The sequence below is a fragment of the Equus caballus genome, chromosome 3 (assembly GCF_041296265.1).
Source record: "Equus caballus isolate H_3958 breed thoroughbred chromosome 3, TB-T2T, whole genome shotgun sequence".
NCBI classification, from domain to species: domain Eukaryota; kingdom Metazoa; phylum Chordata; class Mammalia; order Perissodactyla; family Equidae; genus Equus; species Equus caballus.
Window position 1 is genome coordinate 69,709,232 of NC_091686.1, and position 18,246 is coordinate 69,727,477.

At 38.4% G+C, this 18,246-nt stretch overlaps 1 protein-coding gene across 13 annotated transcripts in view; it reads right to left on the bottom strand.

Annotated features, from left to right (window-relative positions):
- The window catches only part of SLC4A4 (solute carrier family 4 member 4), a 396,171-nt gene that overhangs the window by 186,070 nt on the left and 191,855 nt on the right, over positions 1-18,246 (bottom strand). For all 13 annotated transcript variants that reach the window (XM_023637993.2, XM_070263715.1, XM_070263714.1 and 10 more), the window contains one exon: positions 6,724-6,859. In XM_023637993.2, coding sequence (XP_023493761.1) covers positions 6,724-6,859 — 136 coding nt within the window. The remainder of the gene's footprint in view (positions 1-6,723; positions 6,860-18,246) is intronic.

Consider the following 18,246-nt stretch of genomic DNA (forward strand, 5'->3'; position numbering starts at 1 on the left):
AAGAGTAATCATTTTTTGGAGCATATTACATTGGTTAACTTTAGGTATATTATCTTTTTAGGCTTTCTCACAGAATCTCTAACCATGTTTGTTGATAAATGATACATGAACCATATTTACATTTGATGTTATAATCTATTTCTCAAGCTAAGACTCTAGAAGATAGAAGATTCCATTGCATATGACACCAAGTCAGGGTTACGTAAAATTACGTTACCTATAAAGAGTATAGTGACTCCTTGTTTTTATTCCTAAAAGAATTCTTATTAGCTGAGGGATAGAATCTTTGGTCATAGAGTTTAAGTCCAAGGTGGATAACAAGGGCCAGCTAGAAACTCAGCAAAGGGAGTGTTTTATACAGCATTCACTTCCCTCTTATCTTTACTTAAGGAGTCTCCCTTCTGTCAAGTGCTATAAATCTGTATTGCCAAACCCATCTCTTAAAAGAAAACTAAGCCTCACTTACATATAGCACGTGACAGTGGCTCTTTTCTGCCATCATCCTCAATAACGTAAGTTTTAAAAAAATTTCTTTAAAAAGAAAAAGCAAAATCACTGCATTCTTTTGTGCACAATCTTTCATTGCGTTCCTCTCCACAGTTTATATCGTAGGCAACCTGACTGGAGGTAAATACGACTTTGAACAAGTTTTAAAAGTACATTTAGAAATCATAAATCCCAACTAGCTTGGATTTATGGAATAGCATTACTCACCCTCCTAGAATACACCAGCCCTTTAGGTCAAGATTTAACCATAAGGAAATGGAAATGTGAAGTCTCAAAATAAGCCCGTTCCTTCAAATCTACATTCCTAAGGGATAAGTATTATCTCATCGGTCAGCTTAGCATCTATTTCACTTTGAGTTCAGTAAAAACTGAATGTTGTGATGATGCCATACCACAGCATAGCTACTAACATAAGGGAAACTCTGGGACAATGACTATTAAAGTCCTTTAAAATGTATTGCTTGAATGGTTCAAGGAACTAACTATACTTTCAAGAAATGCTTTCAGGCATGATAGCAATGGTTTGCCCATTTAAACAGATTGTTTGCAGGTAGCTGCATTCCAGAAACAACACATGCTATGTCTAGCCTCCTCACATGTCAAGGACAAATTTGAAAAAAACCTGAAAACTACTCAATTCAAATCAGAACCCATTAAATAAAAGGCTAAAGCAAAAGTACCAAAGTTCAGCCTACCCGAGCGCCAATGAATTTGTAAAGGTGCTTTAGAACTGCGTAATTACATTTTTAAAAAACAGACATTGTTACTGTAAAATGTACTAAAAGCTACTATCTACCCTTCATAATAACTATGAATAATCAAATATTTGCAGTGAGTTTTCTATTTTTCCTTTTGCCTTGGTACTTGACACGTTACAGGAAAATTAATTTCAGAAGTTGGCTTTCTAAATGCTTGCAATTACAAAACTGTTGTAACCTTGGAGGAGGAGTTTATTAGGTGAAGTTTATTTATTCCAAGGTCTTAGAAGAATAATGATAAAGTACACTGCAATTTAATGCACTTTGAGTGACCGCCAACCAAAAGTATTTCACTCGATTGTTGAAGAAACAGAAGGCCCACTGGGAATCACTGAATTTTGCAACTTTCCAATCATATGATTAAATATAATTAAGAAAACACAAGACCTCTAACTTAAAAACATTCCAGTTTTACAGTGGAAAATAGACATGACCTCTGCCCTAGAATATAATCCAACTATATAAAACTATTTAAATGGTAATAAATTTCTTGCTAACTAATCAGTGCCTCATCGCACATAAAAAAAAATGCTAGTGGGTGTCTGGGATAAATTATGTTTTTAAGGAGAATTCTTAAATTTCTAGATCAACTATGAAAGTTATTGCAAAACAGTATATGTAACTACATATAATTACATAGATGATTAAATTTTTTTCCTTCAGCCTTTTTCTTACAGAAAAAATAAACTTGGTCTGAAATGGAATTTTCCAGAGTAATCCAGTCGAGAAAAGATAGAAAAGTCAGTGTGGAGTGGGAAGAGAGCAGTCCCTCTCTGAAGCCCCAGGGTCAGTCCACGGGTCTATGTTTGACGGCCAGGCCCTGAAATCAGGTTCTCTGGAGGTAGGCCAGGTCAGTCTGCTGAGCCAAAACACAAATGGGTGTCCCTTTGTGCCATCCCACTAGAAGTGAAACATCAATGCCCTCTTCCTTTGTTAGCTTGTTGTGTTTGTCGAGATTTGTGATGGCTTTCCTTTTTACCCAGGTTTGGCAGTAAAGTTTGAATCACTCTGGGGGAGTGGTCTTTACCATATATTCCTATAAGAGTTGTGAAGTCCAACATTGCCCATCTGAATATTCACTGAAGGAAAACTGGAAGCCAATAACCATTTTTGCAGAGATATCATGACTCAAAGAAAGAGTTTGGGGTGGGGGTGGGTAGTGATATCACCAAAGCTGGACCAGGACTTCTTCTTTTACCAGTTTGCTTCATGAACCCATTAGCTAGTGCCTGGCCATCTAGAAATTCTAATGAGGAGCACAGACTTCTTCACTAATACCAAATATTCCATTACAATTACTGGCTACATTACTAAATGTAAGTATACTAATGACCTAACACTCAGGAGCACTCTTCAAAAAATTGTATTCTCTGCATTCCACTGATCATATACATTTTTCAGGTCTGATCATTCTACCCTTTGCACAGTCTTCAACCTGTGCTCTGTGTTGGAAGAGCCAGTGAAAATTCAAAGTTGTAACTTTTAGGTAAGGGAAGAGCAGAGAAAAGATGTGAAAACAGAGGGTGACAGCGTTAGCTGTACTGCAAACTTGACATAAATAAAGACTTCCTTTGTTCATAGTTTTACCTGACGGTGCTGCTTTCTAAGACTTAAGTAGGGTTATTTTTCTAACTAATGAAACTATTCTCCTTATTTTTTGAGACACAGAGCTAACGTGAACTTCCTGAAGTAGGACTAAAACTGCAGTAATGCTGAGACTCAACGGAGGATATTCTTGGTCAAATCAAATCATTAGCCAGCTGAAAAGTACAGAACATTAAAAGGGAGAATATTAAAAAGGGAAGTACTATGTTCTGTGGGAGTGGGTCTCACAGTAGAAACTATATTAAGCTGGAGACGTCCGGAGGGTTAGTTCTCTATGGAATAAAATAGTTTGTCAATTGTAGTTTTCACAAAAAAGCAAAGAATTCTCAATTTTATAAGTTAGCCAGAAAAATATTCATGCTGCACTTTCATATATAAAATTAATCCCTTCTAAGCACTAAATTTTTATTTGTCTGGTAGGTTTGAGAGCTTTTCATGGGAAAAAAAAAAATAAACCCTATCATGTCTGGAAACGACATCATAGTGGCAGTCAGAAATTATTGCAAAAACCCTCTGAAACAGAGCCTGTTGCAGGAAGTAGAAATTACTGAAAATCCTGAATCATTTCTGGAAGCACAATCACCTCTAAACCGCCTCCCAGCAGGATTTAGGTGGAGCAGTAAACTGAGAATCAAGGTTCCATTTCTCTAGTCATTCATTCTATTAACACATATTTCTTGATTGTGGACTGTGTGCCAGGTAGTTGTAGGCACTAGGAATATAGTGATGAACAAAACCAAAAATTCCTGCCCTCGTGGAGCTTTCATTTTATTGGGAAGAGACAATAACAAGATATGTCATATGCTACATGCTAAGTCCTAAGGACAAAAATAATGAAGGATGGGGAATAGGGAGTGTTGGGGGGAGCTTTCAATTTTAGATGGGGCAGCCACTGAGAAGATCATATTTGACCTGAAGGAGGTGAGGAAATGAGGCATGTAGATATCTGTGGGGGGTGCAGCAGGGAGAGCATTTCAAACCGAGGGAACAGCAAGAGCAAAGTTCCTGCCACAGGAGCATGACTGGCCAGCGAGGCTCAAGCAGAGCAAACAAGAGGGAGAGAAGTAGGAGACAAGGTCAAAGAGATCATGGTGGATGGTTCATGAGGCACACAAGGGCAGGTGCAGGGAGAAGGACTAATTAGGAAGCATTTGCAGTAATCTAGGTGAGAAATAATGGTTTGTAAAATAGATAAGATTTGCCAATGGATCGAGTAGGGGGTGCAGAGAGAGACAGGAGTCAAAGACGACGAAAAATGGAGTTGTTCATTGTGGTGGGGAACTCTGCAGGAGGGGTGATTGGAGGTGGGTAGATCAGAAGCTCTGTTTTAGACATGTTATTTTGAGATGCCTAATAGCCATCCAATTATTTGTTTTCAATTAAATAAGGCAAGAAGTCTAGGCTAGAGAACTGAATGCAGATGGCATCAGCTTCTTGATGAATTAGTTTGAAATATCAAACATCAGTCCTCTTCTGAGGTTTTCAGTGGTGTGCTGGGTACCTTGGGTCTGTCGTTCAGCTGTCCATCAGTCAGAAAGAGATGGATTATCACAGAAGCCCAACTTTGGTCAAGCAATATTTCTAAGAAAGTATTATATTTAGAAAAGTTGTTTCTATGGCAATCAGTTCTCAACTAATCACACTCAACAAATATTACTGAGGACCTATTTGTCCCAAGCACTGCGACGTATTGGGAATACAGTAGTGAAAGACAGACATGGTAGTCCCTGCCTTCAGATGAATTAGTGTAATGACAGAGAGAAATGAAAACAATAACATCACATATATGATTAATTAACTAATAGAAATTGTGGTAAGTCCTATATAGGAGAAGTTAAAGAATATAGACTATCTGTGAGTATGTTTCTTCCTGTACAGTTTCTCCCTGCACATGGTATACTCCTGCCACACTTCCTCTCCGGCAATATAGTCTCTTAGGGACCAATCACGTCACCAAAATGACACATACGCTCCCAAGGAAATAAAATCTTCAAAGATGATAAAGTATTCAAGACCATCTTAATCTTAAAAATCTTAAGTAAAAAGACTATGCCCCTCTCATTCAACCTCTACTTATCTATACAATGAACTGTGATCTCTCCACATTACTGGGACCAAGGGTCATATAAAATAAAGTGTAGTCTACATTTGACTGAAAGAAAAAACAGAACACTACACCTGCATTCTACACTATATAGGTACTCACACAGAACTTTAAGATGAAAATAAGAGTCAAAGTGGCTCTCCTAGTCATAGCTGATCACACCAGTTTATGCACAGAGATGGAATTTTAGAGTATAAAATATGCACGAAGTTAGAGAAGCTGCAACCCAATATGACCCTCATGTGATAGAATAGAAAAGTCAAGCTCAGCAAGACCACATGACTACATGACTTGTCCAAAGTTAAACCACTAATTAGCAGAAAGTCCAGACTAAACTCAAATCTCCTCAATACTTAATTCAGCCTGCACCAACACAATTCTCACTTTCTTTTCTGTTAGAAAGAAGGGGAAAAAAGGATGAAATGGAGATGCTAGTAAAAGTTTTCACTTTGAAAGCCTTCTTTTGGAGGACATTTTATGAACTAAAAGTGTACGTTACAGAGGACTTTTAATATCCGGGTTATTGGTGCTGAGTGAGGGGGATGAGAGACAACTACTGTATCACAGAAACAGGTCCCCAAAGAGCAAAGACTGAAGGACTTCAAGAGGGAACTTTAGAGACGGAGGAGTAGAAACTAGTTATTGCTCAATTCTGTATTCTCAATTCCTAAGACAGTGCTTGACACATACTACCCATGCAAAAAAAGACTGGTTGAATTTAATTGACTTGAATTAAATTACAAACTATAAAAGTCATATCTTAACATTATTTTGTTTGTGAAAGTGAAGTTCTTTGAATCTCTGTGTAATGATGACAAGAAGAGATCAGTAACTGCATTATATCAAAGTCTTTATACTATATAATTGTTACATGTCATAGAAGATTTAGTGTGGAGTCTATAACGGAATCTATATGTAGAAAGAAAGAAGAAAAGCTCTGTTATTGTGAAATTAGTGAACTCTTCGATATTTGTGTAATGCTTAACAAATTACAAAGCATTTCCATATACACATACAGGTATGTATGCATCTAAATAGCCGTGATATAACTAGACATATATTTGTAGATTATATTTACATATAGTACATATCTTACATAGCATATATATATAATATGTAGTAGGCATTGTTATCCACTCTTTATTGATGATAAAATCAAAGTTATGAGAAACTGAGTGTTATGCAGCTAACAGGCGACAGAGTCTGAAATTGAACTCAGGTCTCTAAACTCCGAATTCAGGTGAACCTTCTACTTGCTTTCACGGGATATTTAAAAGATGACAGGTTTTTACCTGGAATAGCAAGCTTGTGGGTAACAGTCATTGCCTTTGCAACCTCCCTCCTGACAGGGAATGGGTAATAAGTCAGACATGACCTCACATGAAACCTTGCCATGTGGGGACGTAGCTCTAGGCTACCATATTCGGGTGCCTTAGTTTATCTCTTTAAAATATTTTACTATTAAATAGCATATGAATGGAGATTGACTTGTAATTCCTTATAAAGGTTAAAATTATAACAACATGGATCAATGAAACAATACTCCAGCAGTAAAATAAAACGTATCCTGCGTCCATGTCAATGTCAATGTAAAAGAGAAGAAAAAGAATCCTTTCATTCCTTTAACCCAGCCAACATTACGCCAGTCAGTTATTCAAAGTGCTCAGGTTAGAGAAAGCTGGTCGCAGACGACCATCTTGCCCTGCTCTTGCTTCCCCAGGTCAGTACTGCACAGTCAGCAGGCCTCACCTCGCTGTCTCCTTCCACTCCATCTCCTGCCCATCCACAGCCAGCAGTTCATCCAGTTCGGTGAAGAGCTGAGGGGGTGCTGGGCTGTCATCCTCCTCGCCCAAGATGAATCGGATGCGTTCCGCAGCGGGAGAGACTGCAGAAGTGAAAATACTGTGGTTAAACATTGGCTGGACAACCCTGAGGAAAGTGTAGTTCCAAGCTCTTCCTCTGTCCCCAGAGCTGTTGGGCTTCCCTTCTACATTTTCAGTGGACATCTTCCTTGCGGAGCCTCCTTTCTCCTCAACCTGAAGTCAAAAAGAAATCAAGGCCCTTCTCTACTTCTTTGGTTCTAAACTGTATCCCAGCTCTCTACCACTCTCCTGAAGGACAGCACTCCAGTTCTGTGTGGTGTGTGACAAAGAACCTTTAGCCCTCAGATGAGCTGAGGTCCAACCGCATGACTTTCCCTCCTTCCCCACTTATGATCCATCCAAAATTGTTCGACAGAAACCAGCTTGAACCAATCACTTTTTCTACGCAGTGGGAGGGGGCAACAGAGTACCCCAATCCTGAGTTTCCCCCAAGCCCTGCCTCCCACCCTCCCTCCCTCCGTCCAATGCCTAAAGCCCAAGCCGTCAGAGGCTCCTTGCTGCCTGTAACCGGCTAACTGCAAAGTGGATGAGGGAATATTTAACAAGATGGGGCCTCTTCTCTACATAATGGCAGTACCCAAAAATGTTTAGTCACACTTCAATGCACTTGAAAAACAAGCCCAAGTAAAATATTGTACACCTGAGGAAAAAAAATTTCCAACACACTCAAGCACATAATTGAATGCCCTACTAGCTCCTTTTGACCCCAACTCCTAAAAATCATGTAATGAAAAATTAACTAGAATTTCCCCCAGGTCATGGGTTATTTTCCCTCTCTTTAAAAAAAAGTGGAAAGCATTTGTAAAGTGATGGTCATACAAAACTAAGGCCTGCGAATACTCTTTATAATCGCTGGGTAAAACCAAGAATGCAGTTCAAGTACACACAAATTTGTAGAAATATATGTACTCAAACAACTTAATAAAACAAGAAAATTCCTACCATCTGAAAACTGCTATAATATAGGACAGAATATAGTCCCATAGATCAAAATATATTTACCACGAATAAACCTGTGAAAAATTCTCAACCTAACTAGTAATCAAAACTAATTATTAAAATAAGATACATGTTTTGCCTATTAAAATGGCAAAAATTAAAAAGAATGATAATCCCAATGTGGGTAAGGGTTTAGGACACATACACCAGCACCTCTCAATTTATCTCACTGGTAGGAGCCTAAAGGAGAACATCTCTCCAAAGAGAAATTTGAAAAAACATGATAATGTTTATATCTATCCTGTAAGCCAGCAATTCTTCCACTAGAAAGACATTTATTCCAAATAAATAATAGCTGTTATCTCAAATATTTAGCTACATAGCTGACCACTGAAGCACTGTTCATAATTGAGAAAAACAGAAAAAGCCCAAATTTCCAAAAGGGAGGATTGGTTAAACAAACTATACTAAAACTGTTCAACAAAATACCATGTAGTCATAAAACACAAAGTCGAGATTATTGTTTTTTGATATTAAATGACAAAATAAAATTGCAAAATCATAAGCATAAATAAATTCTGGAATTGAGGCAGCCTTTACTTTGCACGGTTCCAATGTGCATGAATTTCAATTACCACAGTTTAGTTAAATACCACTAGTTCCCCAACAACATAGTACAAATTTCAGCTAGCCTGGTATATTAACTGTGAGTAAATGCATAAAGCACAAACTCCACTGCTAGCTCCTCAGTCCATAAATTACCATGTAAATAACATATGTGCATCATGACCAATGACCAGTCATAAGGCTACTTTCAACGTCTGTCAGTGATTGGTCACTGCACATTTGTTATCCAGCTTATGCACAGACAGTAGCATGTGTAGTAGCATCACCTTCTTGTCTCCCAATGATAAATTCATATGACATGGATAATCAAAAGAAGGAGCTGGCCAACAAAGATTAAAGTAGAGCACAGAAAGAAAAAGTGATAATGCTGGAAGTGAAATTTGCGCCAGAAGTAAATGGAATTATAGAAGACACAGCCGATTGTGGGCTGTACACAATGCTGCCATTCGCCATTTGAGGGAGTCTAAATATGCAGTCGGAGGAACATAGTGAAGGCAAATTTATCAACATAAATAAGGCAAGTGGTTGTATCAAAATGATAAAGATGTCCCAGAGGAAATGACACTGGCAAAAAAAAAGTTCATGTTAAAGGAACTCTCAGAGACATTTCTTGACATGGAAAGCACGAAGGATAAAATGTTGGAAGCTGATCCAAACTTAGAGAGGAGTATGACGATTCGCCTGGCACAAAGAGATGCTTGCTCCCTTTCTTACATTGTACTTGCTCCCTTTCTTACGTTGTACGACAGGAAGAAGGCAAGCACTATTCAAACTACTCCCAATAAGATTTTGCAAAGAAATAAAACACCTCAATCTCAATGTTTCTAACATTTTAAATTAGCATGTACTAAATAGATATCAGTTTGACTATTTTTTTTCATTTCCCTATATCTTTATAGCCAACAGCAAGAGAGATTCTAATGATTTGGCAAAATTTTTTAAAGGCCAAAGAACAATAGTAACTTTTCCCATGGATTGTTAGGATTACTTTGCAAAATTTCAGCTTGCATAGTCATTTTTATGGTCCTGCACTACTGTGCAAAGCAAGGACTGCCTGTACAGACATATTTCAAATATTATACAGTTTATTTCTTGGGTTTCTATTTTCTTCCTTTTACTTTTTTAGCAATTCTAAAGTGTGCACAATTCATTCATGTATTCCTTCAGCAATATTTATCGACTACTGTCTATGCTCTAAACGGGCTTTGTTTCAGGCTCTAAAGATAAAGCAAAGAACTTGACAAGATCCCTGTTCTTATGGAGTTTAAATGGGGAACAAACAATAACTAATTAATTATTTGGTTAAGTGAATAATTAATTAGTTAAGTGAATAAACAAATTAGTTCACAAACCAACAAGAAAAATATCTGAGAACTTGTGTTTGCAGAACATTAAAATAAGATAATCAAATAACATATTAATATAGGATACAATATGTTACACATCTATAATTAGAAAAAAACAGTCTTGAAATTTCTTAATATCCCTGAAAGAAAAAAATCTAAAGTTCCGGGACTTTTGTTAGAAACATTGGCAATGCCTTTCCAGTCAAGACATAGGAAGTTTAGTTATTTTAGAGGAAAAGGGAGGACATGAAAGAAATGATGGGCAGAATTCAGACTCTGGATAATACTTTCAAGGAGCAGAGTGTTCACATCACTAAAAATGTAGTTATTCATCATGGTGGTTCTGAAACTGACAATCACAAATTCAACTGACTTTTCATCAACATTTAACATCAAAGATCTCTGGAGTAGAACTAGTTTTTAGAAGGGGAAAGTCTACTTTTAGAGAGTCAATTTTTTGTCTGTTTCTAAAAAATGTGATGTGGGTTTGCCCCCACAAATGTTTCTCCTGCTTAAAGAACAGAAGCTCCTCTATAGACACAGCACACACGTCTGCTTGGCTCCAATCTGCGGAGCATTACGCTGTCGTCTGGTGTTCTCAAATTAGGAAAACAAGACTCACAGCTTATCAAACAGCAACTCAGCCATGAGTTCTGCAAAGTGAGACGCAAGTAGGATGTAGCATTACCCCCAGGTCTTGCGCTCTAGGCACCAAGTCTAAGCGCCTTTCAGAAGTTGTCTTATTTATTAAATACAATCCCTGAGCAACAAATATGACAATCCCTTTGGGATAAAATTCCAAAATCATGTGTCATAAACTAGTTCGCTACTCCAGTAAGTGTCTTTCCTCAGTTGCTCCCCTGAGCTTCCCCGGGGAATCAGAAATAGGAGGCCACAGGAATTGTACATATAACGTGTGGGAGGGGCTTCCACTGCGGCAGCAAATACCCTTCTTGATTTCTAACATCATTCAAAGAGATGCAGAGTGAGAGTCCTCTGAATGAAGTAAATTAGGAATTCACTTTTTTCCCATAAGTTTTAATCAGATAGGGAAATGAGCTAAATACAAGACACAGCATTGCACTGAGATTAAAAATATAGATTCTAGAGCCAAACTGCCTGGGTTTGAACCTGAACACTGCTACATATATGCTGTGTGACCTGAGACAAGTTAATTAACTTCTCTGTGTCTCCAGTTCCCTACCTGAAAAATGGGATGATGATGATAATCATTATAGTAGCTAAAACACAAGGTTTAAACTAGTTTAAAAATTGCTAAGCCCTCACTAGCAAAACCTGCTGAACTTATAAGAAAGAGAACTCTCACAGATATTGGCCTTGAGAACCTCTACATGTGGAAAATATATAAAGTAGGAAAGAAAAAAAGTCAAAAGTTCTGCAGATTTTACATCAATGAATTAAGTAGCTTCAGTAATGAGAACACAAAGGTGTACCTACATTCCAGGAAACAGCCAAGAAAAGAACAAGGGGAAATAATGAAACTCCTTGAGCCTCACTTAACACCTGGGGGAAGAAAACATCAGATATCAACTTGCATTACAGACGAATAGATTATGATTCTAAGTAATAACTAACCTAGTTTCATCACAAAAGAGAACCTAGAGAAAAATGAGAGAGGGTGACAGCGAGGGAGAGAGAGAAACTGTCAAATTAATCCAATCACCTTTGTCAGAACAGAAGGCCTGTAGATCAAAGTGAAGTTAATGCCTCTAATTTGCCTTGATTTTTTCTTTTTTTTATTCTGTCCTCTGGTTAAAAGGCATTGGAGGTTTTTTTCTTTTAATTTTTTTTGATTTTTTTTTTTTTTGAGTAGCTGTAGAATTTTCTGGAGGGTTCTACATCAATGTGCTTATCTCTGACTAATGCCCACCCGCAGGAGGACAACATGGTGGTCTCCAGAGGCTGGGGAGACCCAGTGCTCCCGAATCCCCATGGCCGACAAGAAGGAAGGCAAATAAGTGGCAGGAATGCTGTCCATACCCGCTCCCACCGCCAGCACCCCCAGCAGACATCGCTTACGCATCATCACATTCATTCCTGCGGAGCCTGAGCCCGGCCTCCGCGTTCACCTGGGCAGCCACTGTCCGTCAATCAGAGATGGCATACGAGAAGAAACCTCTCCCTCACGCCTGCTTAGACAACAGTCCACTCTCAGTTTGCCTTTCTTGTCACTCTGGCCTCAATCTGTGTGTCCAATCTTGTCTCCCACAGCAACCCAGAACTGTCTTGTGACCGACAGAAGAATACACCTGCTCATTTTCAGATCTTTTTCATTTTTCTTGTCTAGAACACTCTTTTCTCTCCTCTCTATCTGACTCTGACTCAATTTTCAAGACCCAGTCAAAAATTCTATCTTTTCCAATATCCTTACTAAACCACTCACAGAACTTGAATCTCTCCTTTACTCAAACTATAACAACACTGTGTGTCTGAATTATTCACTGCTCGTGATTACCTAACTTTTGTAGACATGCCTTCTCTCTCCAAGTAGATCACCAAGCTCCTGGAAGACAGGGTCTGTGTTTTCCATACCTTTCTCAAAGGCCAACATAGTACAGTGCTCCTGACAGTCACTTTGAATATTAATGAATCAGATATGGCTGAATAATCCTCGGACATTTGCAAGTACACAAAAACATAACCATTTGCAAAGAACCATTAAGAACTCGGAAGAACCTTGAAATGGAAAATATCTGTGTTTGGAAAACTGTCCTTATTCCATCTTTCCCCTTAATCCATCTTTGCATTAGCTGCACAGTGACCAAAGGATAGTCACCACTCCCTGCTGAGTAAGCCACAAAGAAAAAAAGGAACACTTCAGGTAAGCTGTTTTCCTCTGCTGGGTGCAACCTCCTGCTTCCCTGAGGGGCCCAACATTTCACCTGCACTTCTGTTAAGACGTTCACTATCCACTGCTCCATGTGCTATTCACGGCTGTGCTTTGTCTTTGTGCCTTTACTAAGCCAACCACCTGGTTCTTCCCCTACCTAAAGGACTCTTGGCGCCTACCTCGTGCACAGCGAAGTTACACAAAAAAGAATGGATGAAACAATGAGTAAGACAGTGAATGAAAGAACGAATAATATATATTCTACCCCAGTTTCTCACAAGCAATCTTTCTCTGCTTCTTTCCTCTGCCTCTGTTTAAGTGCTACTAGAAAAAATGACATGGTGTGACAAAATGGAAAACCCTGAGGCTTAGCAATAATGAAGGACAGTTTGATACTCTCATTTGGTAACTTAATATTTATTAGATTTAGTGTATGTAATACACTATAGTATTTGTTGAAAGGACCCAAAATATTTCTAAGATAAAGTCTCTGTCCTCGAGGAGCTTACAGAGGGGAAGACAACACATAACAACAGGAAAACTGCCATCAACAGAAATGTAATACACAATTACTAACATTTTTTAATGTTTACATTGTACCAGGCATTGTGTTAAGTGCTTTCCATTTATTTTACACAAGCCTATGAAATATCTACTATTATTACTCCCTTGTATTACTAGATAGGGAAACTGAGTATTAAGAGGCTAAGGGACTTTCTCAAGATGACATAGCTAGTAACTGATAAGACCTCAAACCCACCGGTGCTATTTCCAAGCCTATTTCTTAGCCACCACACTCTAATGGAAGATCTCATTTAAAAAGCAAAAAGAACCCAAAAAGGGTCAGATTGCCATGTGAACAATACAGGCAGTAAATGTACTGGATTTCAGAAGAGACAGAAATCATAATGGCATATGAAATAGTCCTAAAGGAAACTAATTGAACATTTGGTTCATTATCCACCAAAAGGCAATTTGTGAATGTGCTCTTTTATTTTTGGTCTGGGAAGCATCCCACTGTGGCCACCCTGCAGGCTACCAAAAACATTTTTTAATAGAAATAATGATCATAACGAACAAGTCATACTGAGCATAAGTTAACATGCAAATTTCCTTCTGTGGGTTAAATGAGGACTTCTGGATTTTGTATTTTCTTCTTGGCAAAGTCCACCATCTGGTAAAGTCTTAGCTATCAAACTAAAGTATAAAAAGAAATAACTATTTATTTCTTTAAGTTATTAATGTGCTATCACCAACTGGTTTACACAGTTACCATTTTAAGCATTCATTTCTCTCCTTCATTCTGACATAAAAGTTTGCGGGTCAACACCATGGTTGTTAAAACTTCCACAATTCATCTATTAGACCACTGTAGTACTCTAAAAATACACTTCAATGTATATACTAAACCTTCAAACTTCATTTTCACATTCATAACTATACAAAATGAGAAATAACTAAATGAGTAAAGTATCATCTACATCTTTAACCACACACACACTGTAGTGGCTCTCTGTTACTCTTGCCCACTCAGCACTCCTAACCTCTTTTTCTGATACCAGCACCCCATTTTCCACTGGAGAACCATCTTTACACTTGTAAGTCCATTGAGGCTGAACCCACCTCCTGTGATCCAGGTTTGGACAATGAGAATATCACAACTCTTGGCCACAGCCATTAATTTTTGAGTGGACACTTTACCTAATCCAGGCCAATCAGAGTAAATAAGTGTCAGCCTTTTGTTGGAACTTCCAGGAAATAAATTTTCACTTTACGCTAAGGTGTTAAGATGGTAATAAAAGCTTTGAGTGCAGATGGCCATCTTGCAACCCTAAAGGAAGAGCCTGCCTAAGAATAAAGCAAACACAGAAGAACTCAGAACCAAGCCAGGGACAGGTTCCTGATACCATCAGTTAAGTGCCTAGATCCAGCCATGCCTGAAGTCAGTTACTTTTCAATCATATGTGATGCATCCCTTTTAGCTTAAAGTAATCTGAGACAATTTTTTTGTCACTCACAACCAAAAGAGTCCTCATACACATGTCTATGATTCCATTTTATTGGATTAGAGTCGAGCTAACTTGTATTAGCCATCCATATATTAGCATCTTCAAATTAATTGCACTGAAGAACCGTTTTTATAGAATCCAAGTTTTCCTGGAGGGATGTGTACGAGTCAGCTAGACTTTCTCCATGCCTTAACCTACCTCTACCTCAACAAATCCAGAAAATGACTATTGATTCACATGCTGGCAGGCTTTAGACAGGCAAATTAGATGGTTACTTTTTCTGTTTCAAATTAGCTAAGAAATTGAAACAGCCAAATAGCATTCATTAAGATGGATAATTTTAAAAATTCTTAGGTATCCATGTATTAATAAGCTCCCACACATGAAAAGCTGTCAATTATCACACTTATCCTTAATAGGCCATGACATTATTATTCAGGTATAAAGAGTCAACAGCACTAAGAGCCTGAATTTCAGAATACCACCAAACTATCTTGCTTAGGAACACAGTAAGTTCAATTTCAGGTAGCAAGAGGTGATAAAAACTAGAGTTTGCTGAGACATTTTTGGGAAATATCTGTGTCTTAGCCTTTCATCTTCAAAATGTTGAAAAAAATAATTTACCTATGGTTTACAGTACAAAAATGTTATCAGGACTTCGGTCGTATCTATAAGACACTCAGCATTCTTTAGAACAGCAGCCCTTGTCTTCCCCAACTTATTCTATCTGCCTCCTTCATAATTTCTGCCAACACAGGGAGATGGAAAAATTAAAACCAGGCTGTCAGTGGTGTGAATGTGGGTTTTTTAAATGCTGTTATGCCATTCACCTAGAAGTAGTCCCAGCGATGGTCTAGCAGTCAAATAAATTTTGTCTATGAAATTCCGGGGCACACAGTCTCAATAAAACATTGGCTCAAAGCCTTTCTGGTCTGTTGATTCTTTTAGTAATTATTCCAATTATATTAATTATATTAATTATATTATTTATATTATTTCAATAGACAGACATAAAATTCAAATCAGTCATTTTGGGTTTCAGTAGCCTCAATGGTGACCGAAACTAAGTAACTGTTATGGACTGTTAGGTTTCACCCTAACCCCTAATGCGATGGCCTTTGGAGATGGGGCCTTTGTGAGGTAATTAGGTTTAGACTAGGACATGAGGATGGGCCCTCATGATGGGATTAGTGTCCTTATAAGAAGAGACACCAGAGAGCTTGCTTCCTCTCTCTCTCCACCATGAGAGGACACAGTGAGAAGGCAGCCATCTTCGAGCCAAGAAGTAGGCCCTCACCAGGGAACCAAATCACCAGGCACCTTCATCTTGAACTTCTCAACCTCTAGAACTGTGAGAAATAAATCCCTGTTGTTTAAGCCCCCCAGTCTATGGTATTCTGTTATGGCCCTCTGAGCTGACTAACACAGTAACTAAACTCACTAATGGTGAAACTAAACTTTTTGACTTTTTTTCCTGGAGTTTACTTTCCATGATATCAGTTTCCCTGCTTCATTTAAAACAGGCTTGTATGATATTCACAAGACTTTGTGGGGGAAATGGGCTCACAGAAACAGTAATAACCCAATTTTCCTGACTACTCGCCCCAACTGTAGATCACAAGACTGCATCCTCACTGATAAATCAACCTCCCAAGTATGTGCTGGGTCCCCAAGGGATGTTTCACACATACTCATCCTTTTGGCTCCAGCCCCATTGTGGATGCCCTCTGTCTGCAAAACCACCTGGAAAGGGGACCATATTCTGGACACTGTCACCAGGGCCCAGCATGGCAATGTCAATTCCCTGCCAAGGACGTTGCTTCCAAAATTCCCAAGGAGGCAATACCCAAGATGCCAAAACAACACAGTGGTGGGAAGAAAAAACCAAGTCACCAAGAAGTCTAGATGGAATACCATGACAGATAACATGGATTTGATGGTTCAGTGCAGAGTTCACTGTGTTGGTCTGCCCCTGCTTGAGTCCTCAGTCATGTCTTGTGACACCAACCACATGCCAGGGAATTTCCAGAAGAAAAAAAGTAAGGAATTCCTATGACCATGCCCATTTATTCACATTTAACCACCAGGGCGTCCCTGCTCGTTAAAATTATGAGATATCTAATGCCTTACGTATCTGGATAAGCATTAACTTCTGACTTTGTTTTTAACTTCCTTCTAGTCTTTTGTTCAGATCAAATTACATTACCCAAAGATCCAGCTATACCCAGATCCTTTCTTTAGTGAATCAATAAATTCTTTTTCGTTTGCTTGTTTATTCCAGTTATAACTGGGTTTCCTGTACTTGCAACCAAAAGTTTACTGATTTATATACTATGCATAGAAAAAACAGCAGAAGGATATATATGTTAAAAATTGTCTCTAAATGACGGAATTTTTGGTGATTCTCGTTTTCCTCATTTTGCTTATATGTAATTTCCAAATTTTCTAAAATTAACATTAATGTCATTATTACAAGGAAAACAAACCAATTAAGGTATTTTTAACTGCTGACATGAGGACAGCAATGTCAAATTAGTGCCAGATAGTTTCCTACAGTACTTGAAACTGCAGAATCTCAATTCTCTGTCTCAACGAATGTCCAAAAGAAACATAACCCTCTAGCACTTGCCTTTACTGCTGTCTAGGGATTCAAACAGCCAGCTCTAAGCCACGTAACAGGACTGGCCATGGTTCTGAAAACCAGCAGACTGAGCAGCCACACGTGTCTAATATAATCCCATGGGCACAGAACAATGGGGATGGAAGTGAGGGGCTTCATGCAAGTGGCACGGAAAGGTAAGCTGCCTTCTGCAGATAGGAACTCACTCATTAATTAAGATAGTAGCGAATATAGCCACCCAGCAACCTCCTCCTAAAAGAAAAAGTTCCTAGTGCGTGTCATAGTTCCCATTTCCATTTTCCTTTAATTTCTAACTCCTTACTTCACTTCTCTTTGCTCTGCCAGAGCTGTCCATGATAAGGTTTACATGATGAATCACTCTGCTTAAGAGTGAACACATCAGCATTTTCTCCAGGTTCAACTCAGAACAATTATCAGCACAATTTATACCCTGAGGTTTCTAAAGTCAGGCTCAATTCTCATCAACATTAGGAAATCTTCAAGATTCCCAAAATAAACTCTACAGACTTGCTCAAATGCAACTATTTTCTATACAAAGTAGCTAAACCTATTGCTCCAATATTAGTGTCACAACTACCACGCTAATGCTGCCATTAGATGCCTCCACATACAAAAGAAGACACCCTCCTTCCTGTAGACTCACTTTCAAAATGCATTAGAACATAAAGGCACAGAGCTATAAAGAATCTTTAGGACTTCTGACTTCATTGCCACATTGCCCAAAAATTCTACCCATCTTTCCTGGATAGCAATATTGAGAAATGTGATTCAAAATATAATCCCATTAAAAAGGGAGAGTGGGGACTGGAGGTATCAAGGAAACCTTACATAGGTGCTGTTTCTTTAAAAAGGTCACATTCCTCACAGATATATCACTGCTCTAGAGACTTTGATAGAACTCTGAATATCCAGAAATGTCAACAAGATTCTACAGTAAGTTTTTCTTCTGTTCTACCTTATTTAAGTCTGCTCTGAG